The 19,396-nt window shown below is 49.3% G+C and overlaps 1 protein-coding gene across 2 annotated transcripts in view; it reads left to right on the top strand.

Annotated features, from left to right (window-relative positions):
* Positions 1–13,699, top strand: part of SCARB2 (scavenger receptor class B member 2) — a 44,590-nt gene extending 30,891 nt beyond the window's left edge. For both annotated transcript variants that reach the window (XM_040966731.1, XM_040966730.1), the window contains 6 exons: positions 2,990–3,159; positions 4,933–5,051; positions 6,291–6,364; positions 7,967–8,018; positions 10,317–10,475; positions 11,026–13,699. In XM_040966731.1, the coding sequence (XP_040822665.1) occupies positions 2,990–3,159; positions 4,933–5,051; positions 6,291–6,364; positions 7,967–8,018; positions 10,317–10,475; positions 11,026–11,064 (613 nt within the window). In that variant the 3' untranslated portion in view covers positions 11,065–13,699. The remainder of the gene's footprint in view (positions 1–2,989; positions 3,160–4,932; positions 5,052–6,290; positions 6,365–7,966; positions 8,019–10,316; positions 10,476–11,025) is intronic.
* Positions 13,700–19,396: the final 5,697 nt, after the last annotated feature.

Raw genomic sequence — 19,396 nt, 5'->3', positions numbered from 1 at the left:
GCCCCTGCTGTCTGTGCGCTGCAGAGTGAGTCCACCCAGCTCGCACAGGGGACATCCCGCTGCCCTCCAGCCAGCGGCCCAGTTGGTTTTAACATGTTGGTTGCTGGTGGGGGGCAGAGGGCATGCATCTGCGTGTGAGGAGTGCAACCCAGACAAGCTGCGTGTGGCACTGGTAGGACAGCCAGAGAGAGGCAAACTCGCAATTCTGTAGGGCACATGTGCACGGCGTCGTCATGGTCCCTTGGTACAAGTATGGATTGCGTCTGGGATGTGCCAGACTGGGCCATACTGCAGTATGCCATCTTACTGGTGCTCATGAGAACCAGGGTAGGTGTAGGATGGGCTGGGCTAGGTGTCTGCCTCTACTGAGCCACCTGTGAGCTGTGTCTGGGTGTGGGCCAGACTTGGCTGGGCTGTGGCACCCAACAGTAAGAATTAGAACAGATGAAGGCCAGTCAGGAAAGGCCACTGTTCCTGCCAGGACAGGAGGTAGACTAAGTAGGGCTGGCCCATGAACCCACTAGTGTGCATAAGATCTGGCATTGGGGGAGGTTCTGAGAGAGGAGCTTGGGGAACTCCTCTGTCAGGAGACAGTCCCTGCAGATGAGAGCAAGAACCAAGAAAGGGAGCAGCCCAGACCAGGCCAGGTAAACATTATACATTTGGCACAGGTCAGGGGTGAACCAGGCCAGTTCACATCACCCACTGGTGAATCTGAGCATCAGAATGGAGTATGGGTTGGGCTGGGTCAGGCCACAGCACAAGCCAGTTCACATGAGGGCCAGGACTAGGGGCTGGATGGGCTCGGCTAGGATATAGCCCCCACCAGCATGAGCTGGAATTGGGGTTGGGCTGGGCCAAGACAGAATACAGTACCCACTGGCAAATGCCAAGGTGAGGTGGGCCAAGTCAGACTGGGCTGCAGCGCCCAACCAGCCCATGCGAAACCTGAGAGGGAGGGAGCGAACTTGGCAGGGGGACTACATGGGACTCCCCTGCTGGACCACCACTTCCACTAGTAAGCCTGCATGTGAGCTAGATCAAGGAAAAGCCAGGCTTGGTTGACTGTTCCTACTGGGGCATGCATAAACCAGAGTGGGTGAGGGTTGGTTGGGCTTTACCGCAGAACCACCTGGAGAGTACAAGGTCCCGGAGTGGGAGTGGGCCTGTTAGGGAAATACTGGGCACCTCCTTCTTGGGTTGCCACTCCGACTAGCAAGCATGAGAACCAGGGCTGGGATAGGCATGGCTAGAGAGTAGTACCCGTTGGCAGTTATGAGGGCTGGATAGTGGAGCTTGTTGGGTTTAACTAGGTCTCAATGCCTATTGACATGTATGAGAGTTGAACGGGATGTGGGACAGACTGGACCAGTCTGCTGTACATACTGGCAAGCACAGGAACCAGGATGGGGGTCAAGACTGGTGGGGTTATTGCGGGCTGTTCCGACTAGGCTGCAGCTCCCACTGGTTTGTCTGAGGGCCAAATGTGCAGTGGGCAGGATTGGGCTGGACTGACAATGGTTTGCAAAGAAGACAGGGTTGGAAACAGAACTGACCCAGCCATTGTAACCATCAGTGTGCAATGGATTGTGCCAGACCCTGTATTGGCAAGTAGACACAAAAATCAGGTATGGGCTCCTCAGATGAAGTGTTTGTGGGGAATCTGCCCAACTGAATTGCTGAACTCAGAACTCCAACCATGGTGGAAATTGCAGGTTCCATGATCTGACCGTGGAATGCATGTGTCAGAGCTGGGCCTCCTCAGTGGCTTAGATGGAGCAGTGACCAGCATATCCAGGTGCACATGGAGGATATGGCAGCACATTGGAGCCTGCAGAGGACACCTGGTAACATAACAGAGAACAGAGGACAGAACAAATTGATCAACTATTGCAGCCAAGTGTTGGCAGTAAATATCTGGGCAAACGGAGACTCTAAGACTCTATGTCAGCCAATGGATTCTGGAGAGATTTCATAGTGCTTGGAGTGGTAAGATCGGCAGTAATTCAGAACTGTTGAACTATCGAAACCTCTTGAGCAGGACCCTCTAAGCTTGATCCACATTGACCCTGGAATGGTGTTGGGTGGCTGTTGTCCATTCCAGAATGCAGAGGCATTTGGGAGGCTGGGTCTGGCTTCTCTCCTTATCTCTCCCCTTCCCCCCAGTTGCAGGAAGGAAAAAAAAAAAAAAGAATGTGGAAATGGTGGTCTCACCCACTTTCCTGTAGCCTGTGGCCCTTTGCACCCTAATCAACTATGTAAAAAATCCTCAAAAGTAAAATAATTTTAAAAAATAGAAAATGCCAGAGTCAGCACTGTGTTTCATTGGGTTAAGCTGCCTGTGCCAGGCGGTGGTGTTTATATGGCACCTCAGTAGGAGCTAAAGGCAAGATAATGTTGCACTCCCTTGAAATAAATGGCTGGAGAAAAATATGGAGACAATTTTTTAATTTGGGGAAATAAGTTTAATGGTAGGGACACATTTTAAGAAAGGCATTGTTAGCCAGTTTTGCTGTGTGAATGTACCATGCCTACAAGTAAGAGGGCCGCAGCATCACCAGGTGATATGATTTCAGGGGATCAGTGTCACACCTGCAGGCTGTTGGCCACTGAAGCGTCTTTGCTGGCACAGGGCTGCAACAGGCCAAGCCCTCCTCTGCCCTTCCTACCTTTGTTTTGCTCATGTCTTACCCTTGCTTCCCTGCCCTTGTTCGGTGCCCACACTGAGGGCGCCCCTGCTGGCGTGGAGGACTTTCTGTCTCAATCTTTCTTCTTTAAATGAGTCTTCATTCTAAGGGCAATCAGTTCCCCCTCCTCATTCTGCCCTCATTTGGCCTTTAACCTGGTGGCTGCCTCTTCACTCACCTTGAGTGAGCTCTTCCCTTAGACCCCTCTCTCACACGCACCTGCTGAACCACCAGCTCCCCATTTCCGGGCTCACTCTGCTGCCCAGAACTGGAGTTCACTGCGTCTCCTGATGCCCTCACAGGTCCGTGTACGTGACTTTCAGCGGCTATGAGAGTGTTCAGGGAGTGCCCGCCCTCCGGTTCAGGGTGCCTGAGGAAATACTGGCCAACAACTCAGCCAATGCCGGCTTCTGTCTCCCCGAAGGCAACTGCCTGGGCTCCGGAGTGCTGAATGTCAGCGTCTGCAAGAATGGTAAGTGCTCTGGGAGCAGAAGAGGGGCGGAAGGATCAGGGCTCGACGGAGAATGCTCGCTGTCTGCCAGATTAGTAGGCATCATGAGGGAGGATCTGCTAGAGTAAATGTGTTATAACATAGCTATCCAGTAACATTCCCTCCAGAGAGGGGGAAAATGGTAGCCTTGTATGTGTGTGTGAGAGAGAGAGAGAGGTGCTGGGACTGGAGAGTGCCATGTGGTAGCTTTAGAAGACTTGACCACCACTTCAGTGGAGTTGACTGTGCACCTGCTGTGTGCTGGTGTTCTCTTCATGTGTTTGAGACATCTGCTGCATTCATGTTCCGAGTCGTGCGGCCAGGTGAACCTGGGCGCCTCACCCGTCTGGACACAGATCCCCAGGGATGGAGAAACCAAGTTCATTTGTGCTAAATAGGGGGCAGCGTGGTTGCTTCCTGTCGGAACAACACTGCCAGTGTCCCTGCGTGTACCTTTCAGGGGCACAGCCTTTTTGGGGGCTTCAGGATTACCCACAGTGACTCTCCCCCGCTGTGGGCATTTCTTGACCGGTCTTTCTAACTGTGGCAACCAAGGCTTGGAATGCTTCTATCTGTAATGAATGATGTGTGCCCTTTGGCTGTGGGCAAGTGGGTGTGGGAGCAATTGAAATTATTTTCCAACAAACTCCCTTCTCCAAAAATTTCTCTTGGGCAGTGGTTGTTAGGTCCCTCTCTTCTTTTGCCTAGCCAGGTGTAGAATGGATTTTCTTTAATACCCTGCTTCTCTAGTTGGTTCTTACAATGAATTGGAAAAAGAAGAACAAAACCAGAGTCTTCATGTGGGCCATTTGGCTGCAGGCTGGGCACAGGACACGGCTGAGCAACTGTTCAAGGAGAGCATGCCCACCTCTGCTAAAACAGTGTACAATCACATAGAAACAAGCAGAAGACAGAATATGGCATCTTCGCTGAGAGGAGTGTAGCTGGGGTGAGGGCTTCAAGAGGTGCTGGCCAACCCCAGGTGACTCAGATTCTGCCTCTCCGATCTGACAGTTTGATGTCCTGTCCCTGGTCCAGTCTGTACCTTCCGTGAACCTCATCCAATGCAAAGGGGGCATCATAGTTAAAACTGCAGTGGACCATGGGCAACCTTCCTCTTTCTAGGTTGAGTACATGTTGAAGAGTGAGTGATTTGGTCAGGACTCAGTATATAACGCAGGATTCAGTGACACAGGGACAAATAAACCACCAGAAAATAAAGCACCAGTTCAGAACTAGGAGACACAGGATGACATTTTAGCCTCCCTCTTCCCCCTCTTTCCTTTCTTTCCTTCCTTCCTTTTTTTTTAGATTCCATTTATTTTTATTGAAAATACAGATCTATAGAGAGAAGGATAGACAGAAAGATCTCTATCTGCTTGTTCACTCCCCAAATGGTCACAACAACCAAAGCTGAGCCAATCCAAAGCCAGGAGCCAGGAGCCTCCTCTGAGTCTCTCATGCGGGTGTAGGGTCCCAAGGCTTTGGGCCATGCTTCACTGCTTTCCCAGACCTGAAGCAGGGAGCTGCATGGGAAGTGGAGCAGCTGGGACACGAACCGGTAGTCACATGGGATCCCAGTACTTGGAGATGGAGGATTAGCTAGTCAAACCAACATACTACCACCACCCCTTTCTTCATATCTACCTCTTTGTTTTATTTCCCTGTAGGAGTCAGGAGTGTGGTCAGGAAGTGCATGTCCATGTTGAATTTTAAGAACACCATCCATCTGTCTCTGTTTTTCTTAAAATACAGGTGCACCCATCATCATGTCCTTCCCACACTTTTACCTGGCAGATGAGAAGTTTGTTTCTGCCATAGGCGGCATGCATCCCAACAAGGAGGAGCACGAGACCTTTGTGGACGTCAACCCCGTGAGTACCTGCCCCTCCCCCAGCCCTCACTCACACAGTGCTGAGCCCCCTTTAGAAACACTGTCTGCTTGTGTAGACGTGTTCACATGGAGGAAATGGCTCACTGCAAACAGAGGTGCCTTCCCGGGTCCTGCAGGTCCAGTGCTGTGGAAATACAGCAAAGCAGCTTTAACTACACAAATGCAGCCACTGGAAGCCAGTCCCAGAGGCACCGGAGCTTGGTCAGATCCGCATGGCCAACCTTGTCCCCACACGCGTAGCTGCCATCGGGGTACAGTCACTCAAGGTGCAAGTTAGCCCTCTGCCACCTTCCCACTGGGCAGTATTTACATTTCCATGTGAACAAGTAAATATGACATGTAGATCATCTTCTGTCACTTTGGACAAACTTCCCTACAGGCACCTTTGACCCTGCCAATTTTAAATAAATGAGATGCATCTGCTTTAGTTCTATACTCCAGAGGAGAAAAGCTACAGCCATCCTGATGGGACATGGCTATCGCTTCAGCTCAGTGTATAGACTGAGGACAGAAACCTTCGTTCCTGAGACTTTGAACACACCAAGGAATGAGAAAGAAGGGCATGAGCATCTTTTTGGCACAGTGTTTTAGGGACACTCCTCTCTTAGCCACATCCCTTTATCCAAGAAAACAGGGATCCCATCCTTTGGTCAGTGAGGCCAGCTGTGGCTTTCTGCCTTTCACTCTTCACCATTGGTCAATGCCCTTTCACCAGCCGGAGTGCAAATGGCGCTGGTCATCAGGGCATATACCCAGGCCCCCTACCCTCCAAGGGCAAGGGTGGAGCTGCTCTTGGGTGGAGAGGCTGGCTGGACATGGCAGCATTTCCTGGCAGGGACCACCCTCCTCCTCCTGACCCTCTGACAGCTGCCTGGAGTTGTAGCCCCAACAAGGGATGTGTGGGATCCCCACTTCCTGCTTGAGTCCTCAATGGCTTTGCTACTCAAAGTGGGGCAGGCTCCTGGGAACTTGTCACAACCCAAATCTGAATCTGTATCTTATGGGGCTTCCATGTGAACATTGGAGAAGGCTTGGTCCATCCTGCCCAGCCATAGTTCTTCCATTCTGAGCATCTTCCCTCCCCTGTCCCACTCTGCCCATCAGGCATGGTCACAGCCTGCCTGATTATCACAGCCACACAGACCTGGTGCCCTGGGAGAAAAAGTCAGATTGGCAGTTTCATCAGTCCTAACATGTCCTTTTCACATCTGGTTTGCAGTTGACTGGAATTATCCTAAAAGCAGCCAAGAGATTCCAGATCAACGTTTATGTCAAGAAACTGGATGACTTCCCGTAAGTTCTGCTTCTTTCTACAGAGGTAGGGGTGGTTTGCAAGGTTGGCTCTCCCGTGAGGTTGGATGGGTCAGGAGAGACGTGTCATGCTCACTTGAGCTTGGCCCCCACTGTACTTAGGGGACAGGGCAGGGGCAGCATTTTCTTGGTGGCCTTGAGCTTTGAATGTCTTTGCTGTGGTTCATTAAGCATGCGCAAGTGCTTGCCACAGGCCCAGCATTGTTGTATACACTTTCTATGCATCAACTTGCAAGCTTGTCCTGCCTCAACTTTGCAGATAAGAAGCGTGGGGCTCTGTAGCTGCCACTGGGCAGTCCCCCTCACCCACGAGTGCTCTGGTCATGGCGTTCCCATGGTGCCAGGAGCAAGCTCTCATGTGGGCAATTAAAATGGGCTCTGGAGTCCGGCCTGTCCTCCTCCACTGTGGCCATAGACCTCTTCTTAATTACTATTCCTAAGTAGAGGGTCCTGCTCCCACTTGTCCAAGGGGCTTTTTTAGAAAGTGCGATATTGATTGGAGGGAAAAAACAAAACAAAACAAAACAAAAACCACCCAGGATAGAATCCTGTGTAGAATCTCCTCAAATTATCTTCCAGTAAGTGATGAGTGGTCTGCTTTACCCGTGGAAATGGCCAGATTTAATCCTAATAAGAATCCCTTTTGCCACCTTCTCAGACAGTACAGGAGACCTTTAAAACATTCACGAGAAACACATATGGTGGAAAAACTTGCCTGCATGTCAACATTTTTTTTGCTCCAAGGGAAAAAGAAGTTACCTTTTTAAAACTAATGTATTGTTATAAAGTCCCTTGAAAATGTATGTAAGAGGCTGAGGGAGGGAAAAACAGCTCTCATTTGTGGTTCACTCACCTGCCGCCTGTGCGGGCACACATCAGCAAGGGGCTGAATTGGAGTGGAGCCAGGACTCCAAACCTGGTGCTCTGATCTGGAGTCTGGGGAGGGTCTCAGGCGATGTCTACCCCTAAACTTTTTTAATTCCACTTTCTGAAGAACCTGTGTATAATTTAATCAATTACAAGTTGGAATCCTGGAATTAGAATAACAATTCTGGCTTCACTACTTTCTCATGGTGACCTTGCGCATATCAGCTAGCCTCTGTGAGCTGTAACTTTGTCATCTGTGAACCTGGGACATTAGTACTTATTGTAGGTGACTGCAGGGAGGGTTGAATATGGTCATGTCCCCAAAACCCTCAGGGCTGGGCTGGCACATAGGAGGACCTCCCCTCAAGCTGGCTCTTGTTGTGAAGGCGGCTCATACATTGCCTGCTTCCAGAACATTCTGAGGGACGCAGCCTTATTGGCAGTAACCTTTCCTGGGATGCTTCTGGAGAAAATTTGCTCTCTCAGTATTTTCTGTTTTGTTGAAAACTTCTCATGATAAATGTGTAACATGTAACACTGCCAGGCTGCCATTGACTTCAAGCTTACATGTCCTTGCAAAGGCAACGAAGAAGTCTGCAGTCAGTGCAGATCAGCCCGCAGAATTCGGTGCTGGAGTTTTCCTACACAGCAGTCTGGCTGGGGGAGTGTGCCAGGACAGGGATACCTGTGAAATAATTTCCCCTTTTGTCTTCCTAGGGAAACAGGAAACATTCGAACCATGGTGTTCCCAGTGATGTATATCAATGAGGTGAGTCATCCCAGCTTGGAAAACCTCCACTGTGCTTGATGTCTGCTCCGGTAGCTCTTTGTAATTTAAACTATGCTTTTTAAAAAAAAAAAAAAAAAGAAAAAAAGAGGGAGATGGTGATTTAAAATTTTTTTCATGTGTTTTATATACTTATTCAAGAGACAGGAGTGAGCATTTGGCATAATGGTTCAGTTGCTGTGGGGGACACCCATATCCTATATCCAGAATACTGGTTTCAATCCTCAACTTTTATTCATGCATAATCTGGGAGAAAACTGATGATGGCTCAAGTATTTGAGTCTCTGTCCCCAACCGTGGGAAACCTGGTGTGAGTTCTGGTGTGAACTCCTGGCTTCAGCCTGGCCCATTCATGACTGTTGTAGGTATTTTGGGGAATCGACCAGCAGATAGAAGATCTGCCATTGAAATAAAATTATAATATTTTAAAAAATAGGCAGAGAGAAAAGAGACAGCATGCAAGCATTTCTATTGGCTAGTTGACTCCCTAAATGTCCACAATAGGTGGGAATGAGCTGGGGCAGAGCTGGGAGCCAGGAACTCAATCCAGGTCTCCCATGTAGATGGCAGGGACCCATCTACTTGAGCTTCCCTGAGTCTACATTAGCAGAAAGGTAGGATTAGGAGCTGGGATCAGGAAATGAGTGAACCCAGTGCCTCCCTCCACCCATGTAGGATACAGGGATTTTTCTCTAGAAAAACATTAGGGACCCAGCGTGATGGCTCAGCAGGTAAATCCTCTCCTTGCATACACCAAGATCCCATATGGGTGGTGTTTCGTGTCCAAGCTGCTCCACTTCTCATTCAGCTCACTGCCTGTGGCGGGAAAGCAGGCAAGAGTGCTGCACCCACGTGGGAGACCCAGAAGAAGTTTCTGGCTCCTGATTTCAGATCAGCTCAGCTCCTGCTGTTGTAGTTACTTGGGGAGTGAACCAGCAGATGGAAGATCTTTGTCTCTCTATAATCTGCCTTTCCAATAGATATAAATCTTTAAAAAGGAAAGAAAGAGAAAGAAAGAAAAGAAGGAAAAAAGGAAGGAAGGAAGGAGGAAAAGCAAAACATTAAAACCTGAAGACTGCCTTTTGCCCTTTTTGGGGGAGGGGAATGCCAGCGCAATGGCTCCAATGGCTAATCCTTCACCTGCAAATGGAGGATTAAATTAATCTTTTTAAAAATACTTTTTCGGGGGGATTATTTTTGTTAGAAAGAAAGGTAGGTTTACAGAGAGAAAGCAAGATGGAGAAAAAGATCTTCCATTCAATGCTTAACTCCCCAAGTGGTTGCAATGACTAGAGCTGAGCTGATCCGAAGCCAGGAACTTCTACATTTCCCATGCAGGTGCAGGTTGTCAAGGATTTAGGCCATCCTTGACTGCTTTCCCAGGCCACAGGCAGGGAGCAGGATGGGAACTGGATCAGCTGGGACATAAACCGACACCCATATGGGATCCCAGCACCTGCAAGGTGAGGACTTTGCCACTAGGCTATTATGCTGGGTCCTCCATGTGCCATTTTTAAGCAGTTATTTGAGAGATGGAGACAGATTTCCTACTCTGGTCCACTCTTCAAATGCCTGCAATGGCCAGGGTTGGACCAGGCTGAAGCCAGGGAGCAGGAACTCATTCTGGGCTGACCATATGGATGACCCAAGTACATGACCCGTCACCTGGCTCCCTCCCAGTGTCTGCCTAAGATGAAAGCTGAATCACAAGTAGAACTGGGACTTGAACCCAGGCACTGCAATGTGAGATACAGGCATCCTAACTAGCGGGCCAGCTCCCTGCCAACATACTGGTTTTTGCGTGTTTCATTCATTCACTTTGATTGATGAAAGTGGTCAGTGCTGGGAGCTAATCGTAGCAGGGAGGTGGCTAAGATAGCACCTTGCTTCCACAGACCTCAAAGTCACCAGGAGATTAACAGGAAAGGCGGAGAGGTTAAGCTTAGCGGGATCTGCAGCCAGGCCTGCAGGATGAGTTGCACTGAAATGATGCAGAGCAAAAGCTGCTGTTAGGTCAGTATTTCTGAGTTTGTTCCCTCCCCGCCACCCTTTTCCCAACCTATGTGAAAAGAAACCAGGAAAATAGAGAAGGTATTAATAATGAATATACTAGGGCAACTCCCTCTGGTATTCTAGCTTGGAAGTGGATTTTCAGCGTATCTGCTTCTGCCCCAGAAGGGTGTAGTTAGAACGTAGCTGATGATTGGATAGAATGAAGTAGCAGAAGCCGTCTGGCCCACAGTGCAGTCTCCCAGGAATCCTGTCTTCTTGCCCCTCCAGAGCGCTGTGATTGATAAGGAGTCCGCCCGTCGGCTCAAATCTGTGATTAACACCACCCTGATCGTCACCAACATCCCCTACATCATCATGGCCCTGGGTGTGCTCTTTGGTTTGGTCTTCACCTGGCTGGCCTGCCGAGGACAGGGGGCTATGGATGAGGTGAGTCCTGGCCGAAGGAGCCTCTCTGTTCTGTGTGTGTCCACTGTGCTGCGTGTAGGGGCTGTGGCTGGCCTTGAGGGTGGGTGCTGCAGGTTCTGCCTGGGGACGAAGGAGAGGGGATGGTGAGCTCATGGTTGTGTTACTGCTGGGCACCCTGGGCAGCATGGAGGTATGACTTGCCTCACCTACCATTAGCCACTTCATGAGCACGCTGGATGCATCTGCCACCTCTGGGACACCACTTCTTAGTATGTTTCAGGCCAGGGAGGGGTAACAGATGTTGGCACCTGGGCCACCATTGATAGGCACTGCAAGGGCATTGGAGCTGGGAGGTTAGGTCTGAATCTTAAACAACAGCAGCTGGGAGAAGAAAGGAGGAAAGAAAAGGGGGGAGGAGAGGAGAGGGAAGGGGAGGGGAGAGAAAGGATGCATGCTGAACTTTCTTCTGTCAGTCTCTTCCATCTTCCTCTACCTCCATCCCTGCCCCAATTTTTCACACCTGGGTAGGGTGGGAACATTGGCCTAATTCCCTGTTGCTTCTTTTTCTCAGGGGACGGCAGATGAAAGAGCACCTCTGATCCGAACCTAAGTGAACTTGTCCCTTGTGGGGCTCCAAGAAGGCACTGTGCTTGGTCCTGACCCTGACTGGAGCTGGGCACTGCCTCCACGGTGCCACGGGCTGTGGCCTGGGGAAGGAGGGAAGGCAGGCACGTGTTGAGTGCGTCCTGGCCAGAAGCTGAAGGATGGACAGGAGGACAAGGCTGGCCACTGTGTTTTTTAAAATTATATGCCCGGAAGTTGTTTTCTCATGCATCTAGCAGGTATCTCATTAGTCCCTGTAGGGTTTGGGGTTTTGTTTTTTTGTTTTATTTTGTTTTCATTGCTGGGTGCTAGTAGCTCCAGAATTCTGTGAATTTAATGTCTCTGCACCACTTTTGTTGACACTACTTGGCCTAACCTTCCTCGGTATGCTTCATTTACCAAACATCGTACTCAAAACCCATATGTACTGTTTTGTGTTGTATTCCTCCATGTCAATCCCAAGAAGATACGTAATAGGAGTTTGGAACCCAGGGTACATTAGGAGCCTCATCCAATGCACCATTCTAATGCATCTGATTTCTGCTTAAGATATTACATGTTGCGTTTTATGCTCCTTCTGAGCTCATAAATCCTCCAGGAAAATCAGTGTGTCTTCTAGGTACTGGGTAGGAATCGGGAAGGGGTGGGGTGGGGTGGGAAGCAGGAGGTAATGTGATGAACTCCTAAGGCTTTGGAACTTGTGTGAGCCGAGGTACCTAAGTCATGTGTAAGAAATGTGGGAGATGGTGAGTACAGACACTTTCTGTTGAGTAGGACTAACTGCCAGCTGTGATGATTATGGATAGTTAGTTGTTTTTTTGGTCGTCTCATGGTCTTGATGTTAAAGATACCCCTGGGAGAACGCAGTCAGTAACTGATATTTCCCCAGGTCACCCTTGCTGAGTGTGCTGCTGTGTTAGCTACAGTTTTGTTGGATAATGCTCAGTACTTCTGAAGGATTGGTGGCAGAGTTTGAGTTTAGGAAATCCATCCACAGACTAAACCCCACAGAGACTCGCAAGTTGGATTGGACCAGGAGACAGTTCTTCTGGGCTAGCCTTCTTGAAATAGTTTTTTTCAGATCTGTCCTTTCTTCAGATTTAGTTTCTTTCGGTGCTTTGGGGCCCGCTGTCACTAATTAGAGAAGCACATGCCCTGCACGTCCTGTGACAATCATTCTACTGACAGAGTGGCAAGGCTGTGAGATGCTGCAAGGGAAGAGCTGGGTGCCAAGGTCGTGGAGGGGACCAGAAAAGGAGCCACTTCTCAGAAGACACTCCGATTTTCAGGGTGACCTAAGGAGGTGCGGGAGCCAGGAATGTCACAGTGTTGAGAAGGCAAGCAGACCTCAGGGTATTGAGATCATCCGAATTCTCCATTCGCTTTTCATAGAGAAGCCAGTATCATGTCCCAAAACAGTGCTCATGGAATTTAATAACATTTTCCTTTATTTGTTTTGCTTTTTTAATACCGGATTTCAGTGAAAACAAAAGAAAGAAAATCATTGCCTTGTCTTACATCGCTTCTTTTTAAATGGAGGTAATAGAGCCCTTTAGTTTACACGTCCCAATTTCTCCTTTGTCTCCATTAACACAGTGTGTGGTATGTTACCATTCTGGAAGGAGCAATTTGTGAAACTTGATTAACTACGCTATAAATCAAGGTAGGATTTTTAGATACCCCAAGCTAGTAAGATGTGAAAAAAAAAAAGTTTAAATTTTGATCTTCAGGAATGCTACACATCTATATTTTTAGAATTTATCAGTATTTCACAAGATGGTTGTCCTATCTTAACTCCCTTGTACTTTTACTTACCCACGCTAATAAAATTGATAAGCCAGTGCATCCTCTAATTCAGGCCAATCAGGATATAATCAGACACAAAGAGGACGTGTTTAAATGCAGTATGTGGCAAAAATTAATGCCATACACAATGAGACCAAATCCCACACAGGTGTATTTGGGTCATGATTATTACTTGTTAGCTGGCTTAAAATTTGATTTTTTTTTTTTTTGCTTCCAGAAAGCCAGACAAAACCCACACATTACAGTCAAAGTTATGGCTTCATTCAGAGGAAGGAACGTTATCAAACTGGCTTTAGGTTGAAAATAATAAACTCTTCCTCATGCGCCTTCTCTGGCAGCCCTTACCCTGGAAAGACCTAAGTGGTCAGCATTGGCACCTTTGCAGAATGTACATGGCCCCCACCCCACCGAGAGAGAAACTGAGGCAGAGAACCTAACACTTCTCTCAGGGACAACTGGGGATTGAGCACAGGGTGGGGCATGGGCTTTGTCACCTTCAGCTCCAGACTTTCCCTACTACACTTTCTTTCCTTGTGTTCTAGAAAGATCACTAATGGTCCAGTGGAACAAATGCTATATGACTAACCCCTATTGGGGTTCTTACTTAAAGGGGGCTGAGTTTTCATTTAAATCGCTTGAGGTATGAGTTTGAAAGAAGGGGATTCTCCTAGGGGGACCCTGGGCATCATGCCTGCAGGAAATCGCCTGTGTCTTCTCAAGAGAACACTAATCAGAATGCTTTTCATGTAGCCTATGATTTGGGTTCATTTCACGTGATTGACTTGTTTACTTCTCCTAATGCAACGAGATGTTTCACTAATAAAAACTCTTGATAGGAAACAGTGCTGGGAGTGATGTGTTACCGCGTGGCTCTGTGGCTGCTTGTCACGGAGTCTCATTTGCCAGATGCCAGGTACAGATACAATCCAGAGTCCTCCGGTCCCAGCTCGGCTGTGACGGACTTTAACATAGCCCAACAAGTTCCGCTGCCAGCAGGTGCCATACAGCATCTGCCATGCTATTCTGAGTGTTCTCAGAAACTCCCCTCAAGAGTGGATTCAGCTGGTCGGTGTTCCAGAACTCAGGGCAACAGTGCCCATGCTCGTTCTCAGTGGCTCCCCCTACTGGACTGCCCAGAGCGAACACTGTTGTCTCTCCGTGGTAGCTCATTCCACATCTCCCTCTCACATGCCCTCAGTGATGCTCCTCCCAAATCACCTACCTGCCAGAGCATCCTTGCCTCGGGTATGCCGGAATCAAGACTCCAGACACGTCTGCCAGAATGAGAGCACTGCTGGACAAGCGCTGGGGTTTTTGTGTGATGGGGACATCTGAACTAAAGTTATTAGTCCAAAAGAGAACTCTGAGATCATTCCCATTCTAATAATGCATCTTATTCCTGAAATCTGTGCAAATCCATCAGTCATTGGATATCTAGATCAGTGTCACAGATGTCCTCGTCAATCAAGGAAACTTGATCCCTAACATACAGACTTCCAGTATTCCCAAATCCGATATCAGCTGGCTTATGTCCCAGGGGAAGCTCCTCACACCTGTGTCTCCTCACATGAAAGTGTGTTGAGATATCTGGGATGATATCTCAACATGTCATCACGCCCAATTATGTCAAATACCAATACAAGGAAAATGCATTTAAAACAACAGTAAGGTATTGAAGCATATATCCACAAACAATAATTAATATTATAGGGCAGCATGAAAGCTCAGTGGTTAAATCCTCACCTTGCAAGCAGTGGATCCCATATGGATGCTGGTTTGTGTCCTGGCTGCTCCATTTCCCATCCAGCTCCCTGCTTATGACATGGGAAAGCAGTCGAGGACAGCCCAAAGCCTTGGGACCCTGCACCCACATGGGAGACCCGGAAGAGCTCCTGGCTCCTGGCTTCAGAAGGGCTCAGCTCCGGCTGTTGCGCTCACTTGGGGAGTAAACCATCAGATGGGAGATCTTCCTCTCTGTCTCTCCTCCTCTCTATATATCTGCCTTTCAATAAAAATAAATCTAAAAAAAAAGATAAGTATATTTTATGTAAAATGTCTTACAATTCATGAAGTTTTAAATATGACTTCCTGTGAAATATTTTTGATTTTGAAATTTTTTCCACATTTTTTTTCTGTATCTGGGAAAGGGGGGAGATAAAGAGAGAAACCCCACCCAGCCTCCCACCCATCCCAGTGTCCCTGACCTAGGGCACGCTCCGAGGGTCTTGCTCAAGAGATTTTGATAGTTCAACCGTTCTGAATTGCTGCCAACCTCTGGATTCGAAGCACAATGAAATTTCCTCAGAATCCATTGGCTGATATAGTCCACTTTAGTCTCCGTTTACCCAGATATTCACTGCCAACATTTGGCTGCAATAGTTGATCAGTTTGTTCTGTCATCCATCATCTGTCCTCTGTCGTGGTACCAGTGTCCTCTGCAGGTTCCGATGGACTGCCATATCCTCCATGTGCACCTGGGTATGCTGTCCACTGCTCTGTTTGAGCCTCCGAGGAGGCTCAGCTTTGACACATACACTCCGTGGCCACTATGGAACCTGTACTTCTCTTCATGGTTGGGGGTCTGAGATCAGCAGCTTAATTGGAGTGATCTCCAAAGAAATGTCATCTGAAGTGATCCCAGACCTGATTCTTGTGTTTGAATGCCAATACAGGGTCTGGGACAGTCAGTCGTACCAATCAGCTTATGCTCATGCTGGTGGTTGCAATTGCTGAGTCAGTTCTGTCTGCAGCCCTGTTTTCCATACAAATGAAAGGGTGTTGGAGTCCTTCCCGGTCCTGTCCACCGCACACTCAGCCCTCACGCAAACCAGTGGGAGCTGCAGCCTAGTCAGAGCAGTCCACAGTAACCTCCACCAGGCCCGCCCCTTTCCCTGGCTCCCGAGCTTGCCAGTATGTACAGCAGACTGGTCCAGTCTGTCCCACATCTCATTCAGCTCTCCTACATATCAGTGAACACTGAAGCCTAGTTTAACCCAACCAGCCCCACTATCCAGCCCACACACAAGCTGGTGGGTGCTGTTCCATCTAGCCATGTCTGCCGCACTCCTGGTTGTTATGCTCTCTGCTGGGCCCACTCCCTGATTATGCACTCTCCAGGTGGTTCTGCAGCTTAACTTGACAGAATTAGCCCCCAGTGCCAGCATCTGCCAGCTGATGCTGTGGCAAAGCCCAATCAATCCTCACCCACTCTGATTTATGCTTGCACCACTAGGAACAGTCAGCCCAGCCTGGCTTTTCCCTGATTTAGCTCACATGTGGTCCACAGGTATTGTAGCACTGCCTGGTCTGGTCTGCTCCCACCCTAACTCATGCTCTCCAAGTGGTCTAGCAGGGGAGCCCACATTCCTCTTACCAGCTTTGACCCCTCCCGCTCCCCGGTTCTCATGTGTGCTGGTTGGGTGCTGCGACCCAGTCTGGCATGGCGCCTCCCCCTTGCCTTGGCCTTTGCCTCAGATGCTGCAGCCTGGCATCCCTGACTCATACAAACCAGTCGGTGTAAGAGCCTAGCTTGGCATGACCTGTGCTCCAGCCTGATTTCTGTGCTTTCTTATGAGCTAAGGTTTGCTCAGCCCTGCCCAGTTTGCCCCCTTCCATGACCAACTCACCCATTAGCCAACAGTTGGAGCTACTTTGCCCAGCTTGTCCAACCCCCATGCCTGGACCATGTGATCACCAGTAAGTTATGAGCCACTAGGCGAGTTTCCCAAGTTCCTCCACTTGACCAGCTCCCAGACCCAGATCTCATAAAGTGGGTGTTAGGCCAGTGTCTGGCATAGCCTGCCCTTTCAACTTGGCCTTGTATGAGCTGATGAACATTGCAACCAAGCCCATCACACACCCTGTTTTAGGATGCACATTCAACTGCTGCTGCTGGACTGTTATTGGTCCCTGTACTCATGAGTGATAGCAATTTCCATGGTCACACCTAGTTCAGCCCATCACCACCTCAACTCTTGAGCTAACCAGTGGGACTTGTATTTCCACAGGACTGGGCCTACACATCCCCCGGAGAATCTACTCCCAGACCTGTTTCTCCTGCATGCTGGTTAGTGTCATGGCCCTGTATAATGTGACCTGCCCCTGTCCTGACATTCTGCCAAGCACTAGGATCTAGCCCTGCTAGACAGGCCCCCAGCCCTAGCTTTCGCATGGACTGGCATGTGGTGGTCAGCATTGTTCGTTGGTAACAAGTCCTGCACAGGTCTCACTTGTAGACTGGTGTATCAATCTGACCCATACAGATCATCTGGCCTCTCCCCTCCAAACCACCAGATCTTAGTACTCTTGCTTACCTTCAAGTAAAGTGACCCTGTTTGGGGGAATCCCTCATATTGATTCCTCACCAAAACACACAGTGACTTCATTCATGGATGTGCCTAGGCAGTGGGTGATGCCCGGCACCAATTGACGTGCTGGCTGCCCAAACCCCAGGACTCACTCACTGCATGGCAGTGGTGACTGTGGCCAGAGCCCCAAGCACTGAGTCTGACCTGGCTTGGGTGTTCCTAGCAGGCCCTGAGGTCAAACTCTCCCAGGTTCCTCCCACTGCAAGATGGTGTCCACGGGTGGAGCTAGGGCCTGCCTTTGCTCTCATGAGCTCCCCTCCCAACATACTCACCACAAAGGGAGAAACCTCTTGGGCCCAGTTAAGCCCCAGACTCACTCACTGTTTAGTTAAAGCTGGATTTCTCAGACTCCACGTGTGGGAGGTTTGGGGTCGGATCTCTTTCAGATTGGAATTGTGTCTGTTGTATGCATTGATACAGCATCCCCAACCGCAACCCTATGGGCACCAGTTGTAATTTTCCAGGAGCAACAAGCAAACATTCCTGCAGATACTGCCAGGCTCACCTGGGTTGTGGGAGGAGTAGGGGTCATCACTGCCCCCAGTTAACATGTGGCTGGGCCATTTCCTGCCTTTCCTTTTAAACTGTCTGTAGAAGATTTATTTGGCACAGTTAGAGACAAATAGATGTACTGATTCACTCCCCAGATGGGAGCAGCAGCTACGGCTGGGCCAGGCTGAAGCTGAGAGCCCAGAACACCATCCAGACTTCTCACATGAGTGACAGGGTTCAAGCTTTGGAGATGGGTTCCACTGCTTTCCCATGCACACTAGCAGGGGACTGGGCCAGAAGTGGGGCAACTGGGACTTAAACTGACCCCAGATGGAATGCTGGCAATACAGGTGGCAGCTTAATCCATTGTACAACATCACCCCAGTGGGTCATTTCTCTTCTTGCAATTCTCCTTCTTTCTCCATTTTGCTTCTTCCCTTCTTTCTTCCTCCCTTTCAGACTTATTATTTATCTTTATTTTTATTGGAAAGGTAGATTTTACAGAGAGAAGAAAAGACAGATCTTGATCTACTGGTTTACTCCCAAAGTGGCTGCAACAGTTCAGAGCTGTGCTGATCCAAACCCAGGAACCCAGAGCTTCTTCTGGGTCTCCCACACGGGTGCAGCGTCCCAAGGCTTTGGGCTGTCCTTGACTGCTTTCCCAGGCCACAAGCAGGGAGCTTAAAGGGAGGTGGAGCAGTCAGGACACAAACTGGCACGCATATGGGATGCCAGCACTTGGAGGTGAAAGATTAGCCAGTTGAACCATCATGCCAGGCCCGGGAATTTTTGATAACATGGTTATGAGTTTCGCAGTATTTGATGGGTTTTGTTCATCTTCTGCTACGAGGGGAGAGGTCTGGCTGCCAAGTAGAGGATGACTAGGTCTGGCATGCAGTTCCACTCAGTCTCCAGTATTTCCTGCAGTACTGCCTGTACCTCTTCTAATTTTTAAAAGGATTTACTTATTGGAAAGGCAGAGCTACAGAGCAAGGAGTGACAGAAGTCCTCCATTTGCTGCTTACTCCTCAAATACCTAAAGCAGCTAGCACTGGGCCAGACCCAAGCCAAGGGTGTACAATTCCATTGGGTCTCCCCTGCGGGTGCAGGGTCCCAAGCACTTGGGTCATCTTCTTTTGCTTTCCCAGGCCATTCGCAGGTTTGTGCTGTGGAAGTGGAGCAGCTCAGACTCGAACTGGCAGCCATGTGGATGTCAATGTTGGAGGCAGTGGATTAACACGCAACTCCACAATGCTGGGACTGTCTGCCTTTAACAATGGCCACTACCTCAAGTCCAGAGATGCTGTTATTTTAATGCCCCATAGTGAGTAAAGCTCCGTTTGTTTACTAAGGTGGATGAGCAACATTCACTGGGCTGCCCAGAATCTCAACTCCTCTGGCTTTAACGTCTACCCTCACCTGCTTATACCTGGAACTACCAATTGCTGCGGATTTTTGTATGTTTTTGCCTAGACTAGGGTGTTTTATCGGTTTCTCTCTTCCTTCCTCCTTCTCTCTCTGGGTTCACTGTGTTTCTTTGAGAGGCAGCTCCCCGGCAGACACAGCTTTCCCCAAGAGCCCCGAGCAGGGCCGCCTGCCCGCGCCGACCCTCCGGGCACCGCACAGCACCGCAGTTGTGACGCCCCGCGCGACGCCGACCGCCATGGCCGCCCC

The sequence above is a fragment of the Ochotona curzoniae genome, unplaced genomic scaffold, assembly GCF_017591425.1.
Source record: "Ochotona curzoniae isolate NIBS_2020 unplaced genomic scaffold, NIBS_Ocur_1.0 scaffold_4506, whole genome shotgun sequence".
Taxonomy (NCBI): domain Eukaryota; kingdom Metazoa; phylum Chordata; class Mammalia; order Lagomorpha; family Ochotonidae; genus Ochotona; species Ochotona curzoniae.
Note: the sequence above shows the minus strand (reverse complement) of the source record. Positions and strands in the feature narration are given on the sequence as shown.